This window comes from Cyprinodon variegatus, unplaced genomic scaffold, assembly GCF_000732505.1.
Source record: "Cyprinodon variegatus isolate N-32 unplaced genomic scaffold, C_variegatus-1.0 Scaffold73, whole genome shotgun sequence".
Taxonomy (NCBI): domain Eukaryota; kingdom Metazoa; phylum Chordata; class Actinopteri; order Cyprinodontiformes; family Cyprinodontidae; genus Cyprinodon; species Cyprinodon variegatus.
In genome coordinates this window covers 1,274,519-1,295,559 of record NW_015150526.1, presented here as the reverse complement: position 1 = coordinate 1,295,559, position 21,041 = coordinate 1,274,519, and the positions used below count along the sequence as shown (strand labels likewise).

The 21,041-nt window shown below is 36.3% G+C and overlaps 1 protein-coding gene across 1 annotated transcript in view; it reads left to right on the top strand.

Moving 5' to 3' along the window:
• osbpl1a (oxysterol binding protein like 1A) overlaps positions 1-21,041 on the top strand; it is a 28,294-nt gene that overhangs the window by 2,003 nt on the left and 5,250 nt on the right. The window contains exons 5-17 of the mRNA XM_015372569.1: positions 426-511; positions 924-1,068; positions 1,219-1,286; positions 2,141-2,185; positions 4,219-4,292; positions 4,414-4,477; positions 4,614-4,715; positions 4,810-4,935; positions 5,193-5,271; positions 7,136-7,242; positions 13,389-13,557; positions 15,213-15,402; positions 17,104-17,179. Coding sequence (XP_015228055.1) covers positions 426-511; positions 924-1,068; positions 1,219-1,286; positions 2,141-2,185; positions 4,219-4,292; positions 4,414-4,477; positions 4,614-4,715; positions 4,810-4,935; positions 5,193-5,271; positions 7,136-7,242; positions 13,389-13,557; positions 15,213-15,402; positions 17,104-17,179 — 1,331 coding nt within the window. The remainder of the gene's footprint in view (positions 1-425; positions 512-923; positions 1,069-1,218; positions 1,287-2,140; positions 2,186-4,218; positions 4,293-4,413; positions 4,478-4,613; positions 4,716-4,809; positions 4,936-5,192; positions 5,272-7,135; positions 7,243-13,388; positions 13,558-15,212; positions 15,403-17,103; positions 17,180-21,041) is intronic.

The following is a 21,041-nucleotide window of genomic DNA, read 5'->3' as shown; positions in this document are numbered from 1 at the left end:
TATATATATATATATATATATATATATATATATATATATATATATATATACAAAATTTTAATGCCAAGTGAAACATCTCTATTCAAAGCATCTTGAATTTCTACTAAGCACATTTTAAACCAAATTACTAATATGTTAACTGTAAAAGGGGTCAACAAATTAAGTCGCAAAATTACCTTATTAATTAAATTGCTATGTTTTGCTGCTGGTGGAATTTAATTTGTTTTGTTTTTTTATTTGAAATCTGCAATAAAATTTGTTTTACATATACAAAAGTATATCTTCTTTTAATCAGGCAATTATTTGAGAAACTACCTGAAAGAATAATATTTTTCTAAAATAATCGAAATCCACGGAGTATGGATTCATTTCTCATTACAGTACATAAGCTGTCTTTGTTCTCATGTGCTGTTTGGCCTGTGCAGCTGCAGAAAGGAGGGAGATGAGGCGGAGAGAGGAAAGGCTTCTGGAGGCTGCTAGAGAAGGGGATCTCGCCACTCTGTCTAAACTGGTTAGCATCTGACCTCCCTTAGATGTTTTGAATAATATATCATCGGTGAAGGGGGCTTTTTAAGTATTATTGGCATAATTGAAACTTACAGTAATATGTTTGTTTCTTTCTTTGTTTTTGTTTTTTTGTTGCAGATTTGCTCACAAAGACATTTACTCTAATTTGATACTGCCCTCTAGCACAGAGTTTTAACGGATTTCCTGTCTATCAGCAAGTTTCCCAAAAACGAGATCATGTTTATCAATTAATCTTTCTTAGCTGAATTAAACTTTACCTTTCAAACCTCAGAATTGGTTCAAGACAAGTATTCTCTTTCTGTATAGTTTTCTTTTAAAATTGAAAATGAAAAAAGAAAAATATGAAAGTTGTATTTTTATTTTATTTTTACTAACCTCTTACCTTCTATGTTAAGCTCAGTGCTGAAGAGGCTCCTGATGTCCACTGCAAGGATTCACTTGGAAATACGCCATTACACTGTGCAGCCTACAGGGGGCAGAAGCACTGCATTATCAAACTGCTCAAGTTTGGAGCCAGCCCAAATATTAGAAACAGCAATAGTAAGCATCTGACCTTTTTACCATGTTCTGTTTTTGGGAGCAATTAACTCGTACAGTATTGAATATTTTTTTTATGTAATTTTTAAAGTGGCTGTTGTACATAACTTGTTTATAATGCTGTGATGTTTGTTTCTATTGCTGATTTGGTAGATCAGACTGCACTGGACTTGGCTCAAACAGATGAACTCAAACAGATGATGGCGGCCAATCAAGTTCAGGTGGGATCTAACAGTTTTGGACCTCTAGTCCAAAAAAAAGAAGAACATTCCTAGAAAAGTTGATGGATTGTTACATTGTGTGTTCATCTGGACCATAACAACTACACCTCAAAGATCTATTCAGAGACCCATGGATACTCTAGAGAGGCTGCAGTAATCCACAGTTCTGCAGGAAGATATTAGGCATCCAGTCTACAAAGCTAGAGGAGTCTACAGATGATGCATGCCATGTAGAGAAAAGAGCAATTATTTAGAGGGTAAATCCTAACTTTCTGGCTTTCATAAAATACTTGGCAAAAAGTAAAACTGCAAACACTGGAACACACCATTTTCAAAGTAAAAGAAAATGGTGGCAACTTGATTCTAGTAGAAAGCCCATTCCACCATCAGAGGCATGTAAACCGGTTGGCTGAAAGATAGATGGAACTGAAAACAGACAAATCCTGGAGGAAATCCTATCTGTCAGAGTGAATACAATTGAAGTCTGTGGCTACAGTGTAGCAAAATGTAAATACAATACAGCCATGCGAATTAACTGACCCTTTATGTGTGCAACAATGTTCCCCAGTCTGAAGCCTTTTGCATGTTTTCCAAAGACTTGATCCTGTGAACCAAGTTTGAATATTTCTTCACCTCATGATGGGTGGGTTTATAAAATCAACTAATTTTCTACACTTCTCTTTTATTTCTTATGGCATTCTCTTGGGCTCTGGCTATGCAGAACAGTCTTACAGCTCAGCGGTCTCTGCTTTTGCATAAAAATGATCCATATTGCAATCTGATATTCCCTGAGCTCTTAAGAAATGTAAACAGTAATAACTGTCTGTTACCCTTTTGGAGTTTTTGTTTTTCAGGATGTAAGCTGGGGTGTGCAGAAGGTTGAGGGCGCTCTCTGGAAGGTACACAGATGTCAAAGTGGATTTTATCATCTCATGTCTTGATTTACTCTGTGATGTGCACACATTTGTTCAGTCACAACAAATAAATGGAAAAACAGAGGCCTAATATTGTGGTGGGACCTCTTAAATTTTCAAAAGACCTCTTAATCTAGATTACTTCAATCAAATTTGTGGTAGTTTTTAATTTTCTTTCATTCTTGTTTATTTATTTATTTATTTAGGACTATACATCCAAAATATAAAAAAATATACCTTAATTTAGTCTGTAAACAGTAAACTTACTATTAAGAAAATATCCTGTTTTTAAATTTGGGCTTATGTAACAAAAGATTTTCTAACAGTATATTTTCTTTATATTTTGATTTACTTTTCATTTTTAACATTTTATTTTAATCCTGGATATTAGCAGAGCTGTATAGATGCGTTAATATTTAGAAGATCTATGCACCTTTTTTGTTACAGTCTGACAAATAAGACGAGGTTTTCCCAAGATGATGATGTTTATTACCACCTCTAAAGTCAAAAGATCACTTTCACTGGGTTTCTGTGCATATAAGCCGTTCATCGAAATTCAAGTGACGACAATTCCCCCCAATATGTTTTTTGATGGGTTAGTTCAGTTTTTAAGGTGTTTCCTTCCTCGTATATCAAGTTATGAAATTTAATGAAATCAGCGAACAAACACAATTTGTACCTAAACATGTAACTGAAGTGTTTATACCCTATATACAATGGATGTCCAGCCATTGTGCTGTTGATTAGTGAGACAGGTTCTATTTCACAAAGAATTGTGTCTTTTGGTGGAAAAATGTCCACATAAAACACAGGAATAAAAGAAAGAAGTCAATTGTTTTAAAGCAATGTAGATCCTATTTTGCAAAGGCAATCAGAAAAAAACATCTTATTTTTTAGAGACATGGTTTGATAAAACTACAAGCAAATTCTTTAGCCTAAATTATCAACATTGATTTGAAGGAAAAAAAGAATGAAAAGTTCAAGAAAACACTTTACCAAACCTAAGTTGGTCCCATCAGCTTGGCAGAATGGCTCAAAAGCTAAACCAATGTTCAAAATCACCTAACTTGGAAAAATACAATTTTATTTAATTGTCAGACAATGATTAAAAATGTGGATGTAAACATACACTGTATGTTTACACAGAGACTGCTGTTTTAACTGGTTCATAAGTATCAGGAAGCTCCGTGTCAGTGCTTGGTATTAATTTATTTACATGACGCATAACGGAAAACAAGACAACATTCCCTTTAAAAATTAATTTGGACTTATACAACTTTTATTTTCATTTTGTATACACAGTGTATACGAAACAATATTTCTTGTAGTAAAGCTTTTTCAAATGCTAAATGGACATTTCCATTCCATAAGGTGCATAAAAGTGATCAAATGTAAACAGTGTGGGAGAAAAAACATAGTGCAAAAAAAAAAAAAAAACAATTATATGGAACATCAAAGCATTAATATAAATGGTGCAAATATGCAGTACTTATAAATGTCCAACCCACTGCTTGGATAGCTTTTTTAAGTTTGGACCTCATGAGAGGTGTTTCCCAAAAATAGATGTTTAAATTATTGCTTTGCAGGCCGTTATTGACAAGCCTCTTTCCAAACAATTCCTGGTTACATTTGCCAAAGTTGTGAGCCTCTCTTTATTCCATTTGCCGTCGAAAAAACTAAAAAATCTCTGGTGGTCTTTTAGACTTTAACATTTCTTCAGTGCAAATGTATGAATGAACCTTAAATTTTGTAAGTTCAATACTTTTTTTTCATAAAGAAAAGGAAAGCCTTCTTAGGAAATATGATCAGAAGTTCTTTAGATAATTATTTATTCAAGACGCCTCTATTTGAACTAGACAATCCAGGTTAATTAGTTTTTGGTTAAAAACCTATTTTTCTAGATGCATATTTTTTAAAGTTCTCATACCATTCAACAAAAATGCATTTGTCCCTTAGGAGCAATTTTATTAAATTCATACATGCTTGCAGTTTTATTGCTTGACTTTTGTCTTTTACAGAGTTCACGTTTTCTTGGGTGGCGATCTCACTGGGTTGTCATTGAAAATGGAACGATTTCCTGGTACCCCAGACAGTGAGACGGCTTACTTTAATGCATACAAACAACAATACAGTGAATTTTATGAGTAACTCAATAAATGATGGAATAAATTTGAACCTTTACAGAATAAGGTTTATTTTAAATTTCTTTTTAGAGCTGATGCACGAGCAGGAGTTAGAAAACAGGGGTGTAAATCTCTTTCACAAGCCTATTGCATGGTGAGTAGCAGAGGTTACTGTAGATCCTTCCTGTTTTCTCTGATGACTATACAATCATATCCATCTAAAACGTGCTTAACTTATCATCACACTACCTGCTTTATATTTGACTTTTTTTGCGTTTTGTCTTTTTAAGGTGAAACCATGGGATCACTGCTTCTTCATGCTCAGGTGCTTCGACGACACTGTGCATAATTTCAAGGTGCCCTCAAAGATGGACTCCATAGCAACAAGGAAGGCAAGATAAAACAGTCTATTTCTGTCTATTCCTCTGCAAACATAGCTGCATGAACAGACTAATAGTTTGATATTATTGGGACTTGCCTGCTCAGAGATGGCTTGATGCTTTGGACCAGCATGCCTCGTACAGCACTCATCACTTCAACCAAGACCAGATTACTGCGAATGCAGGTAGCGGTGGTGACGTGGAAATGAAGAACCTGACACAAGCAGCTCAGGTCAAGTAAAAATGGAACTAAAGCTATGTTGAAAAGTTTTGAAGATAAATGTTTAGATTCAAATTTATCTATTTGTAGAAATATTAGTCATTTTTGTTATTATTAGTACAATAACATGAACCATTCTTTAAACCTTTCTTATTGTGGGTTGTACATACCGGTACATTAAAGTTTGCAAGGAGCTGAGCATGCATCCGTTTTTGTTCTTTGCAAATGGCCTCATTGCTAATTTAATTGATTGTCCTTTGCTTTTACAGGCAGCTAAGGCCTGCCAGCAGAAACTGGAGAATGAAGTGTCAATATTTGAGTCCATGGTGAAGAACGAGGAGCATTTTGGTAAGAGGGACATAAATCCAATACAGTACAAGTAGTGTTTTCCAAAAATATACATATATACATGAAAGTAGTAACAGGGCTGAAATAATTTATGCCACCCACAACCCAAACCCAAACCATATTTTGCACTCCTAACCATTTTAGATTTATTAAATTGGTTAAAGAAAGATAAGAAACTGTCATTCATTTTTATATCTATGGTGTCAGACTGGAAATGAGTTCAAAGCCATTTATAAATCTATGGGACTTCAGTGGCCAACTAGAAGTATTCAAAGAGTGCATTGATATTTACTTGCTGAAACAAGACGGATATCTAAAATCACGGCAGGTCTTCCTTCCTTGAGTTAAGCTCCACGGTTCTCTTTCATCAACATGAAAAAGAGTTTTTAAGGCCTGCTTGGGTTATGTAGCACAACAGAGAGTTGAAGCACACATGTAGATCCAGAGCTCAAATAAACAAATTCACATTTTGGACTCCCAAATTCAAACTGTGAACTTCAATCAATTAAAGATACTATGGCTTATGTTGATAGGCTATTCAACCCCACCATTTATCTCCAGCAGTCATTGGGGGAAGGATGGGGTACACTCTGGACTGTTTGCTAAGAACTAAAGTGACTGTAGTTTTTTTTCCTCCAAGCAATTCCCAATCTAAACAAATTGGATAAGTAAAACATTTGTATTTTTTTTCTGTTTTAACTATTTTTGCAACTCTTAATAGTAATTAAGTGTTTTGGTGGGGAGTGTTGGCCTAGTGGGTTAGGGCAGCGTGCCTGTGCTCCAAGAAGGTTGCAAGTACCCGGTTTAATCCATATAGCCTTCACTCTGGGTTCCTGAGCTAAACCCTTAACCCCTGATTGCTCCACAATGGTAGCCCACTGCTCCCCAAGGGGGTGGGTCAAAATCCAGAGAACAAATTTCCCCAGTGTGGGACAATGGAGGGATTTACATTTTTTATTTTATTTTTTATTTTCTTTTTATATATATGTTAGTTTACTGGTGGAAATTATTCCAATAAGTCATTTTGTGACAATGATGAACTTGAGCTGCATTAACCCCTAGAACCCTACGGACCCACCGGTGGGTAATTTTAACAAACCCCCAGTATTGATGTAAAAAACACATTTTTGGATAAATGTGCCAAAATGGCCTCTCCGCCTAAGAAATTTCTCACTATTACCATTCTAAAATGAATATGATTCATCTGATTGAGTCCAAATTTGGTATATTTTTACACAACATTTAGATTTAAAAGTCTGTACTACTTTTTTGTGCTATAATTAATATTTTGGTAGTGTTTTGCAATGTTTATTTCAAAGAAAATTTTGGCGAGGTTCAAAAAATGCAAAATGTTTTGTATTTTGTCCCTAATATTTCAGGCAGGGTCAAAGCTACAATGGTGCTGACACCAGAAAACCATTCTATGACATCTTACCTTTACAGACGTACCAACAGTTTCTTCTTAAATCTAATAGCTGTGAGGCTGTAAGTGATTTACTTTTGTGTGTTTTTGTCAGGCAGAAATTTATTTATACCCCCTTATGGTGTAAGAGGTTAATAAAAACCCTCAATTTAAATCACTGCTGTTTACCACAGCTGTTTAAGCAGTGATGCTAAGATTAATAGGACTCAGTGATTGATTAATCTATGGAACAGTTTTAAAAAGAGGAAAATACAAATTTACTTTTAATTTGGAAAAACAAAATGTTGCTCTTTATCCTTCTTAAAATTTATATACTGTAGCCTGCAAACATTATTAAATTAACTAACAATAAATTATAGATGTGCTTTAGGTTTTACTAAAATAATCGATTGGCATAAATTTAAGATATCAGAGTTTTTTATATAATTTTTTTTTTGCCAGGTTTGGACACACGTCTTCTACATAAAGCCAAAGAGACCAGCAAGCTTTCAAGTAAAAGTTTTGAAGCTCTCCAAATGTGGTTTGAGCTGCTATCAAAACATGAAGAGGTAAGAATAGCTTCATTAACCTACAGCTGCACCAACAGATATTCAGCCCTTACTGCAAATTAGATTTTCTGGCAAAATATAATAAACTAGCAGCTGTTCGTTAAAAAAAACATTAAAGGAAGCAATAATTAATCAAATAGTTGAGCACAAATAATATTGTCTGTAGTTTGCCATGTATCCCGTCTGCATTAAGTATGTTCCTGACATTGGAAACTAACAGCTTTCTGGGCTTTTTGATCACCTTCAAACAAGTCTTTTGGCAGCTGTCCATGCTTCCTCTCTCTGCCAAATTCAGAGGCTGCAGCCACTAGTCTTTAAAAAAAAAGTGAAAGATGCTTCCAGCATTGTCTAAAACACTGTATGGATTTTGATATTGTTTTGTGTCTCTTCACTTTTTGCTAAAGGTAATTACATAAAGTATTTTAAACATCTCTTAACTGCCATATTTTATCAACAGCCCATTGTTTGGGTTGTTTTATCTCAAGCACACATGATGCACCAAAAATATTTAATTCATTTGTTTTTTGCAAAGGGACAAAAGTAATTTAAAAGAAACCTTATTCTGTAAAGGTTCAAATGTATTCCATCATTTATTGAGTTACTGATAAATGTCACTGTATTGTTGTTTGTATGCATAAGTAAGCTGTAAGTAAAAAGTTGTTCCTGACCAAAGCTGATCTGCAGATCTTCTCTTCTGACAGGATGTCTTCAGCTAATTGAATAATTGTAATTGTAGTCAGTTCATGTAGAGTTTAGCTTTGGATTTAGATGAAATTCAGCTAAAATGATGTATAGTATTTAAACTGTGTAATTTGATTATTGTAAACACCTGAGCGATTTTTGGTTTTGTTATTGAGCTTACTTGCAGTCATGGAATAATTTTAGGTGCAGCTGTATTTTCCTCTGGTTTGTATTTGAATATATCATTTTTACCATATCCATAGTCCCTTTTGCTCCAGAGAATGATATGTGTAGTGCATTGTGTCAGTCCCTACTTTATTTTTGTTCTGATGATGAAGTTAAATCTCGATTTCCAAATCAGAATCAAGGCTGTAGCTTCGTGAATTTTTATGAATCTTCATTTCATTGACTCTCAGCCCCACACTCCATATCCTCTTTTCTGATTGGCCAATGATATTAAACTGAATGATTACAAAATCCATAGCCCCCTCCCCCTCTTACGTTAGCTCTTTTGTGCCAATCAGATCTGTAATGTCTGTGCTTGCATTAACGTCACTGTCCACCTGTCTCAGTGCCTGCTCTCTGTCCTTGAGGGAGAGGGGGGGAGGGAGCGTTGGAACGGCGTGGTAATCACTGGCATGCCTGTAGGAAGGATGTGAAAGAGATCCGCATTTCTGCTTAGGTCTGCACTCTGCTTACTGATCAGTGCAGACAGATTGGCAGTGAAACCTTCAGACTTGGATCCACCACTCTCGTGCTCCAGGAAGGGATATTCCTGTACTGAGTGACGGAACTGGGGAGGGGTGTTTTCTATCTCACCCTTTGAAAACAAACCCTCGCAGAGATTCTTGCACATGCAAAGCATCCTAGAACAGGAGAAAGAAGAGGCAGTGACAACACTCTCATCCTTAGACTGCTCAGGTACAGGACTCTGTTGTTTTTGTGTAACATTTTCACTTTGCCTTCGATTATAAACTGGAAAACTGTGTTTACTGTAGGCAGATCCCTTTAGACTTGGTGTGACCTGTTTTGAAGTTCAGCCTAGATCTTTATGAATTTTTCCGTCGTGCTTTGGTCTAAAGTGTGGAAAAAACCGAGGGCTATTCATCGGTAGGCGAAGGTCATTTCTGTAAATTTAATTATCCATATTCAATGTGATGTATTTGATGGTTAAGAAGTGCTGCTTTTTGCTTCTCTTCTCGTTTCATCTTTTTTAATGATATCATGCCATTAAGTTCAAGTAAGAGGGGCCAACAGGCATGGATGGAAATAGCTTTGAAGGACTTATTAGGCAGAGTTCTTCTTAAAAATCTGCTTTTATCATAAAGCTTTTAATTGTTTGAAAAAGTAAGCTTTGCTTTTGAAGTTTTTTTTATCTTTATTCACTTCATCAAATGGTCCAATTTTTTACTGATGGTAATGACATCTTTTATTGCATTGATCTTAGAGCTCATTTAAATAACTCATCACCTCTTGCAAGAGACCTCTAAAATCCATCAATATGTGTTATATGAAATGATTGTCACCAGAAATCACTAGTCGTTATCAATAAATTTGGGCTGAAGACGTCCACTACTGGCTCATTAGCAGAGAAAATCCTTTTTTAAGACCTTATGAAAGGACAGGGAAGAATATGTCTTAACAAGCGTGCAGAATCCTCTCCTCTACTATAAGCACTAACTGGATAATCGGATTATGTTTCCACCACTGCTGAGATTGCCAGTATTAAGCAGCATTAGGTCTAATACAGCATTTTTATCTTTGCACCACAGATGGGTTTTTATTGGTGGCAGTTATAAATGTACCGTATTATTAAGATAGGACAGAAAACAGCAACATGGACCATGTTGTGCTGCACTTTGACTTCTGGGAATTTTGGTAGTGGAGAGTCAGCTCTTCATGGTTTCACAGCAGCGCCCCTCAGCATTGTTGAAGTGACCTATTTTAACAGCTGCTGCAGTGTACAAGTACAAATGCATACAGTGTTTTGGTTTTCTTAAAAGTAACTATGTGATACTCGGTGAGATGAGGATCCATCTGATCCATCAAACAGGCGGAGAGTTAAGTCAACTATGTCTGCCTTGACTCTGATCTGCAGGTAAACTTCACTTTATCTGTTCTACTTATACTTGAACTAACAATGTATTCTTTGAATCACTCCATAAGGGCCACTGAGGAAATATGTTTCTTTTTTTGTTTTTTGCATAAATTGGGAAAATTTTAAAATTCTTTCAGCTTCATCCTTCTAAATACCAATTTTGTCAAAAAAAATTTTTTCCATTTTAAAATCCTTTCAAAACAACAGAAAAACTAAAACTGTGATACCTTGATTCTCATAAAGAACATTTTTCTAATAAAGAACATTTCTTAGTCTTATACAAGCTGACGTTCAAATTTACAAGCCCCAGCCATCAGCCTCCGTGTGTTTTGACAGCTTTTACTGATTTATAGGCCCAAGCTTTCTGAGTGCTCATCTGGCAGTACGCTCTCACAACTGTCAGGGTAAGAAAAACACGCAGGTTTATTGCTTGACTGTGCATAATGATCTCCTGTGTACGAGCAGACTTGACAGTATAAATTCCTTTAAAACTACAAGAATAACAGTATTGTATCTTTAGGACAGAGGTTACAAAATTGCTTTGGCATTCTATAAAAGAGTTGCAATTCAAAGGTCCTGATACTATAACACCCAACTATTTAAATCTTCACTAGACATGTATGGATGAGTTTAGGGTTTTTCTTGAACTATTTTGATATTTCTTTTGGTAAAATGTCTTTTTCTTACTGAACCTGGAATTCAGTGAGCATTTGAACTGCTCGAAAAAATAACGAATAGTAATTTCTAATATTGAAAAGAGAAACTCCTACATATTAGAATAATCACAAGGGGCGTGTAAATAACACGCCTAACAGAGTTACCATTCTGTCTCTAATCCTGAATAAGGGATGTTTATGGAGGTGAAGATTCTCAGTCATCCAGGTCATAGTCATTCCAAAAAAGTGGGAAAAAAAACAATCCAGTGGACTTTGTTTCCAAGTTTGAATACGCTTCGCTTCCCATCCAGGAGTGTTTATGGAGTGGTGAGGGTGATGGTGCCTTAGGATGTAACGAAGCCCCCACTCCACCTGTCTCCATCATTGTGTCATCAGTGTAAAGCAGCTTCGCTTTTGTCAGTTTGCCCCAGGACAGCTGTGGCTACAGCATAGCCTGCCACCATCAGCGTGTAAATGACTGAATGTCGTGTAAGGCACTTTTGGGTCATAAATTATATAGAGCTTTCTAAGTACAGGCCATTTACCATTTTTTAAATCTGATCCTTTTTGGAGTTTAATCTATGTTGTCTGAATATATACTCATACAGAACTACTTAATCTCACTTTGTTTAACCTAGTACCACAGCTGAGTTGATGCAATTATGCTTTGGAGATCTTCCTTGTCCCTACACTTAGGGACAAGCACGATAAATTCTCTTCCCCTTAGGGTGTTGGGCAGGGAGAAGCATCCCTCTCAGTGACGGCAAATAGCCATAGGCCTTCTTAAAATAACACAGTGTGTGCCCAGCGGAGGGGATGGAGTTAGAAAAAAGGAGCTGGCTGAGATGGTTGCACAACAGTGGATGGGCCCTTGTGCCAAGTGGCTGGGACAAGAAGTGTTAACACCCACTATACCACCAAGAGATGATTAACTGCATCTCGTCCCACTTATGGAAAATGGCTTTGAAAAATAGCCTTTGCATTTAGTCAAGCATCTTTCTCCTGTTCTCTTACAGTGCAGAATTAGTTTAAGAGATTTGAGTCTGGATTACAGGAAACATTTCCAGAATATATTCCCCAATCCCATTCTGCTATTCATCCATCTTTTTCTCAGCCCATCGTTAGGTTTATTTATCCATCCTTCTATCACTGCTTTCATTCTATCGTCAGCCCTTTCTGCTTCTATCTGTCCGTTTACTCAGCCAGCAATCAGGCATCAGTCTTTGCAATGTATACATCAATAATCCATCAGTCTTGGATTTGCCTGTCAGGTTATCCACCTGTTCTTTGACCCAGTCATCTCTTAAAGCCATCCGTTTTTCCATCCTTTCAGCATTTTTTTCCATCTGTCTTTCCATCTGTGATTTATGAATTATTTTAGCCTTTAACTCATCCATCTATCCTTATATCCATCTATCCTCTAGTTTCCCCATAAATTTCTCAGTTCATCAATCCATTGATCTTTAACTCCATCTGTCCCTAAATGATCTAACAGTCTTGTTTTTTTCTGATTCCATTGTTAAAACCTGTATACCGTAAATATCTCTACTATAACACTGTGTGAGTATAAAAGGACTAAAAATGTTGAACAAAACCAGTGGCAAAGATTCCATTAGTTTTCATAAGCATTACCTAATATTTATAATTTTGGACACATTTAAATGTGCCTCTCAAACATATGTTTTTAAGGTGGTAACAAATTAAACTTCTGATGTAACCTAAAAGAGCTGAAACGGGAGCATAAGAAGTTCTTGCGGATCTTAGTGTTTAACATACACCGTTTGCATCACAGCTGTAACTTGTACTTGTGTCAATCAGATAAAAACTGAAGCAGCTGTGAAATTTCCTTTGTTTATAACACAATGCAAATGTTTTAATTATTATTGATTGTGTAAGTATGCCTCAATTTTCTAAGACTAGTTTTCACTGACTTAGTATTGGTCTGACTCAATATTCACCCGCTAGGGTTGCATAAAATTTTAGAGATGGCTGGATAAATGGCCCTGAAGTTGCTGTTTTATTCAGAAAGGTTGATCAATAGTCCCGATGGTATAAGTGATGAGGCTGAACTTTTCTCATTTCAATCGAACACTCTGACCTGGCCTGCAGTCTCAGATTTGCAGTTTGATTTTCCAGCTCCTCTTTCCCTGACTCATCTGTCTCACTGAACGTTACTGAGGATGATTTTCTAACTACAGCGACTACACCTTTCTTTTTCTTTTTTCATCAGTGCATTGGCTAAATTGAGTGTATTAAACTTTTAGCATGTCTGTGAAAACATATTGATATTATGTTGGTTTTCTTGCATGGTTTGTCTCTGTTTTGGTTTGGACAGGATGCATATCAGCTGCAGACAACAGGAAATGCTAATCTTGTGTGTCACACAGTTACTCGACTCAGGTTGCTCTAAAAGGACACTTGATCCTGACTTACAGAGCTTTCTAAACTGAGGTGTATGTTTCCAGCAGGAAGAAACCAGATCTGTCTGCAGGTTTAAAAGATAATCTGCAATAAACATCTGTGAGATGCAGAAATGATGCAAAAAGACAAATATCGCCTCGTTGAGCAAATGACAGTCATTTGCATGCAGTACTTTGTGTAACCCATACCCCACCTACACTTAAACAAAGGATTAATGTCAGTGAGCAGATTGTGTTAGTTCACCTGCTGGTGGTGAGCCCTTTATCTCACCGGTGGCCTGGTGCTTACAGGTGTGGAGCCTGAAGGTAGAACAGGAGGAGGAGAAGAACAAAGCTCTGACAGAGGCCCTGAAGACTTTGGCTGCTGAACACAACGAACTGAAGCAGTCTTTAAGTCTGAGCAGCAGGTCATCTACACACTGTCTCCGCTCCGAAGATGACTTCTATGATGCCGTGTCAGGTCAGCAACCTCTATACAGGCATTTAACCAGACAAACCATGGCTTTGCTAGGATAATGTTAACAATGCATTTTTGACCTGGAGATTTTAAATTACGGCTATCACAAAGTTGCAGAGTTTGTCGGAATTTTCAGTGCGTTATAATTTTCCAACTTCAAATGTTGTGATCAACCTACAACCTCCTTTCTTTTTTTATTTGTCGTATTTTGTAAATCGGTGAAAAGAATCTCTATGTTTAAGCTAAATATGCACCATATATCAAATCAGATTTATTATTGAAATAAAAACATGTAGATTACAGCTGTAAAGGGCCGCTTGGATGATATACCTTGAAGGTTATTATTTCCTAATGTTGTGGGATCCTGCATCCTCCGTAATTCTGACAATTTGTTTTATTCATCTTAAATACTTTACAAGTTCATGAAAGTGGACATGAATTCTACTGCCATAGCATGATGCTAAAACATTGTTTAGTCAATGGGCTTTTTTTTCTTTTAAGAATTTGAGGATCTAGGGCATTTATTTTATTTTTGTTAGTGGGCAGAAAGGAAATGGTAGGAGAGAGAGGGGGAAGACATGTAACAAAGGTCACCGGGCTGGGATTTGAACCTATGACGGCCGCATCGAGGTCCAAAGCCTCCCTGCATGGGTAGTGCACTTAACCCTAGTGCCACCGCCACAACAAGTCAATGCTTTTCTATGCTGGTGTTCTATGTTATCATTACTTTTAACTCTGGAGCTTCAGTGGAGTGGTATTGCGGTAAGTCTCCCACTAGAATTTCATTGACTGCCTGTATGTGTGCTGGCATGGGCACTAGGTTCATTAAATCCCATCCAAAGTTCAATATGGTGATCCACACCCTATGACCTAACTTTGCTTTCCTAATGGCTTCAGAAATGGTCTTACGGCTTTATCCTGTTTTTTTTATTTTTTTTTTATATATTTTTAGATCTCATGCAATCAATAAAATCAGATGCACATCTTTGTAAGCATGCGATGGTTTCAAAATAAGAGCAGTCTAACATATCTGATAAAGGCAGATTAATCAAACTGAAATTGGCAGAAATGGCAGATAAATTACTAATTATTTAACTATTTATTTACACATTTCCAACATCTGTGTAAATAGTATGAATCCAAGGTATGTTTACTCAGTTATTATACTCCCAGAGTTGTATAATGGTTAAACCCTAATGCATATTTACCTGTTTTCTTCATCTATATATATGTTCTTTCGTTGAATCTGTGTAATAAGGATATAATAACCATACAAGTGTAAGGACACGCTCAACTAAGATTAGCATAATTCTCCTGCATATAAATAGATGACTATGCTCCTGTCCTTTATATTTGGAACAACACCTTCTAAAGCACAGAGTGAGTGCGGTGTAAGGGAGAAGCACCCAATTGTTGGAGAGAAAACAAAGAAAGAGGAAATGAAGCCTCTGTTCCCTCCTATTGGAACATAATCCTCAGGTGGGGTTTAGTTTGTAGCCGGAGAGGAGCTCCAACATGAGCTCTTTTTTTATTTTTGGAGTGTCTGCGGTTTAATCAGCCATGAGCAAAACAGAAGCCGACTATCAAAACCCATTTTTGTAAATATTTGGTTTAAAGTGTCGTCTGCTTCCCAATCCTGCCAACACTCATCCTCACAGAGTCTGAATCGGAGCTTTCTGTGAGCGGCTTCTTGTCTGTGGCTAGTTACTCCTGGGACGAGGACGAGGGTAGAGACACCCCTCTACAAAACAGCCTCCATCATCCCAGTGCACACCGTTGGGCTGTCGGCATGTCAGGGGAGGGGAACGATGGCAACAAGGCTGCCCGGCACAACGGAAGGAAGCACAGGTAGGTCACACACCTGTTTGGATGTCATGCTTCATTTTTAGTTTCAATCTTTTATGAATTTTGAAGTACCAAAAATTTGGTTTTGAATGCCATTTAGTGCAATTTCAGAGTATTTTAAAAGTGTATTGCTTTCAGAACTCTTTATGGATGTAATTAATCCGCCACGGTTGCAGTAAGGAGATGCAGTTTTTCCGCAAGGTCTATCTTGGCAATCAGATTTTATTTTATTTTTTCTTGATCCATAGAGAATGGTCTTTTTTCTGTGTGCATCACAGTAGCTCTGAGTAAACAATCATTTTTGCTTTGTTGGTCAGAATGTGTTATTCCCATAACATCTGTTTTTTTTGTCTTTCCTCATTAAACAATGGATCCCTTAATAATTCAGCTTGTTTTGGTTGAAAAAAGACATCATTACAAAGATCGTATCATTACGAGTGCTTAGCTGTGTGTTTATTAGAGATATACTGTATAAAGGTTCTGTTTATTTTGCAGTGCATGTTATCCATTATTCCACCCATCTTCTACCACTTATTCATCAGGGTCAATGAGGGCTTATTTTTTTGGTTTCATGTCATTAAAGCAGATCTAAAAGAGTAAGTTACAGTTAATATTATGTAACTTCAGTAAATGCATATAGGGTAGAGGGTTGATAAACAACAAAATATTAAAAAATAATAATAATAATAATAATAAAGTAACTCTCTCACAATAATGGGTCAATTAATTTAGTTCTAAACCAACTATTAATATATATTAAATATATGGGAGAAATGCAGCCCTATAAAGTCATATTCTTTTAGTAAGCTAAAAACCCTCGTAGAGTAAAGCAAAGAATTCTGCAATCTTATTACTTCTTGAAGCTGAAGGAACTGGAACAAAAACTAGGCCAGGACTATGCTGCTATGCTTCACTGCCTCTTTCATCGTACAGATGGAGCAAAGCCCCTCCTTGCTTCCTGCATCTCTGTTTATTTAGCTGAAGTAAAGGCTTTGTATGTGCTTAGCTGCTCCACCGCTTATTTTCCGAACAAGGACACCATCTGCCTCCAGCCAGCCAACCTGTAAAACAGTCGCTGCTACAGCCGGGCTGTTCAAGCAGAAAAGTATATGATTTTGAATAGTTGTAATGAAGGGCTTTGCATTCAGGAAGATTCATTTAAAAGGGTCCAGTATTTAAAACTCTGTGTACACCCACACACAGCTGAACATCCTCAGGGGTTCGGCTGGATGGGTTTTACCTTTCAGGTGTCATATCATCAATGTAACCCCAATGGTGCCTATGAATTTTAAAATGCTCTACTGTTTTTTCGACCAAAACAATTGCACATGTGCTGCTTTCAAAACAATACAATGTAGGCATACCTAGAAGTTCTTCACTCTTAAAACCATTCACATCACATCAACCCATTTTTTTTTTAGATTTTTTTTAAACAAAAGCATTTTACGCTGTCTGTACAGCCTCCATTAACTACTGCTACTTAATAAATTTTTTCCAGTATGAATGTGTTGTGTAAATATGAAGCCATGTAATTCAGGCGAGAGCTAAGAAAATGTTTTATTAACAGCAGTAATCCAATTTCAGATCTGACTGGATCAGATTTAAAAGCAATTCTAAACTTAAGAATGGAATCTAATCAATTCTCAAAATTTTAATCGAAACTCAGGCCTATTTTTATTTTTTTACTTCTCCTTGTTTTCATAGAACATCTCTACCGGCTCCAATGTTCTCCAGGAATGATGTCAGCGTCTGGAGTATCCTGAAGAAATGCATCGGCATGGTGAGAGAGAGAAACCAGTTTTAGTTGCTTTTTTCACTTTATGTACTCCCCCTATTTAAGGTGTTTTAACATGGCTGTAATGTTGGTTTGGAAGTAGTAGACTATTTTACGATTCGATAATTCGATAATTTTGAATTTATACTATGGTTTTAATAATATGGCTTTTTTTTTTTGTAGTCCACGAGTACCTTTGGTCATCCTTACAAAAACATGGGTAACGGCTTTCCAGCATACGATGGCAATTAGAAATCAGACCAGCTTTTGGGGCATTATTTCATCTACTAAATATTTATTTTTTTATATCCACGTTATAATCTTCAATAGTGTGAAAAGAGGAGCAAAGACTTGCCTATAAATCAACCATTAGTTTTCTTTCTATACTTAGGTTTGGCAAATGATGAATTTTTATATCCTTAAAAATTAGTCTAAATATTTGACAGGTGGGTAATTTAATCTTCTTATGGGGTTCTCTTGCTCTTTGGTACAGGGATTTAGTCATTTTGCCAGTTTGTAAAACAATCTGTTAATTTTCCAGATTTACTTTCAACCTCTGAACACTTTTCTGTTTTAAATCGCAGATATTCTTTCCTTGTTTCTTCCATCCTCCTTTTATCTGTAACTGGAAGGCAAAATGTAAAAGACTTATGAAGCCTGAGGCAGTCTTTATGGTCTGTGAGAGTTGGGAGCAGGCTGGATTTAACTTGGTGCAAAATGTGTATCTGATCTGTTACAGTCTTTAGGTTCCACATTAACAGTACAGAGACTAAAACATGCAAACGTTTCTGTTCTGAACTGTAAAAAAAACCTGACCAGTTATGCTCCAATAGCTGCACATTAGTCCCTGGTTATGTAGACATGTTTGGTATTAGGTCTGGCTAATTAGCTCCTAAACAACACAGGTTATCTGGGTGGTATTAACATGGCCATTTATGTGTTTCACTGTCAGCTGAAAGTTTTGGCAGACATAAAGATAGAGCTCTAATGTCCTGTACTGTATCTAAAGCATATTTAGTTTTGTTTTAGGGGAGTGGTGGCCTAGTGGTTAGGGCATTGCGCTTGGAATCCAGAGGTTCTGAGTTTAAACCCGGCTCCCACAGACTGCCACTCTGGGTCCCTGAGCAAAAGAACTTAACCCCGCTCTGCTCCCTGGGTGCCACACAATGGCAGCCCACTGCTCCCCAAGCGATGGGTTAAATGCAGAGAGTGAATTTCATTGCTCTCTACTTGTGACAGAACAATGACAACAACAAAAAAGAGAGCTGGCTTTACTCTAGATTCACACACTTTCTTCCTCAAGTAATTTTTTTCTGGAACACTTGAAAAAAGTATGTAAGCCGTGTTGCAGGAATGTGTACTTGGGCGCCTAATTGTGGGGGGAAAATTTGGAAAATATCAAGCAGGTTTTTGAACCTTGCTAATTATTTTGATTGTGGTTGCTGCATTGCATTTACAGCTAAATGTTGTTAAAAAAAATAGTTTCTAGGATACCAATTTTGCTTGTGTGGGGAGCAATAGACTCCTGTCACTGCTACAGGTGTTTATTAAAAAAAATGTCTTCATATGTTGTCCTGTGAACAATTGTCCTTTAGGCTGTGGTGTTAAGGCAACTGATGAAAGAGTGATTTGAGTGAAAGTATTGTCAAACGGTGAACTCAACACAACGAATAACATCTCAACAATTTCTCTTCATAATATAAGAATTTATTAGCAAAAAAGACCAAACCCCAAAGGTAAACATTATTTGTTAAAAATTGAACTGAGATTAAGAAATTCAACTAACTAGAGCACAGATAGAATGAAAAGGGACGAATAAAATTGGTTGAAAACCATTACCAGTAAAATAGTGCAAAGATGTCACTGCTTAGTACAGGTGAGATGTTATGTTTAAGAACCAACGCTTGTCTTAGATGATTTAAATTGAGGTTAATAAAAGCATTGAAACTCATTTAGAACAACTGGAATGTGTTCAAACCAATTAACAATAAAAATCAAAGAGGCACATAAAACAAGTGGGAGACTTAGCATGGTGCCCCCCCCTACTGGGTTTGTCCAACTGGAAAGAACATCTTTATAGCCCAGGATGCTCCGACCTTTGAGATTTCCTGACAGGGAATTATTTCACCTATAGTGTGAGAGCATGGTGCTTTACCAGGCTTTGATCCTGTGGGGTACCAATAATCCACTTTCCTTCCCATATTCATCTCATGGCAATGAGGCACAGCATCACGCATCTGAACCGGCTGCTTTCAACACCTGCAAAGCATTTTCTAACAGCACAACAATGTGCTGCACAGTATTACACTTACAAAGCTGATTCAGATTTTTTCTGTTAATTTTAGTTTCCCTCCCACATGCCTTCAAACTGTCTAAAGAGATAATGTTTAGATGATGTGATATTTCTTTCCCTTTATTAGACCGTTTTATTGTTTGTGAAAGGGATCAAACCATTTCTATTCTATTTCTATTCTATTTTTCTTCTTAGTTTACAAATAAAGTATTACATTTCGTGAAATATTAAAAAAAGAATAGCATTTTAATCTATAAGGAATGATCATATTTTGGTAGATGAAAGGCAAAAAATTATTTACCCTTCTGCTTTTAAAAAATGGTGGTGCTGTTTCTGCATGTTGGTGGGACAGGATGTGCAGCTAATTAGCCTAAACAGCCAAAATGAGCACGTTACGCACACTTAGGTTTGCTTCAGATGCAACTGGGAACCTTTCCACATTGAATGAATTCATTCATCCATAAATTACATTTTCAGAGTAAAAATTCTTGAACTTCTCTTCTATTTTTATGTTTTCTGGCTTCATTATTAGTTTCAAACATATAACTTGCTAAAGTAAAAAAAAAAATGGTGAATAAATATTTTAAAGAAATTAATACTAAGTGAGAATCTATTTTTGGCTTTAAAAATAAACCTTTTTACTGAGTACAATGATTAACTAAACCATGACTGTCGATAAACTCTCCCAGTAAAACAGAAACTAGATCAAGCTTCACAGACAGACCAATCCTTAAACGCATTTTATCAACTTACACCCAAAATAGAGACACAATATGAAAATACAATATGATACCATACAAAACAAATCCAGGGTGGATTCAGATTCCTGAGAACAGAAACAGCTATCATCTGATTCCATAGTTTTAAAATTTTTCCACTGGGTAAGAAATTATATATGATTTTAATTAGAAAATAACGATTTTGCTCATCAACAGTAGATTAGTTTAAATATTTTATCCCATGGCAGCGGGCAGTCAAAGTTGTCCTCCCATTTTTCATATGTGTTATATGGGGCTACCTTCAGTGATTTTCTTTGTTTTTTTTAATGAATAGAAATTATATAATATTCCCTTTTGCCAATTAGAGTTTCTTATTGGAGGTTTACAAACATATAGTTTAGTAGTTCCATTGTTAATTTTTTTTTTCCCAATTACTCCAGTGGGTTGGTTAAAGGAGAAAAGAGAATATTTGGACAACTGGAAGAAAGTGAATTAGAATCAAGAGAATTTAGATATAAAACATCAGTTTTTGGGGGATGGAACAGGTTTCTATAGGTTTGAGATTAGATCTAAGAATAATATAAAGTCGAGCCACAATTTAGTTCCTCGTCAGAAAACATGCAGCAGTTTTTTCTTTGATTATCAGGCTCATTACCCATCTTTGAATTCTGACATCAGTGGCCCTGTTTAAATTTCAGTAATTTTGCTCTGAAATAAATAATAATAGAAATTAACATCTTTCTGTGTGTTGGTAGGGGGGGACATGGATGGTAATGTTAATCAACCATACTCCTAAAACTATAGAGAATTGCCATGTTGCCATGCCTGTCCTTATTTTTTTTCTCTAACTCGTTTT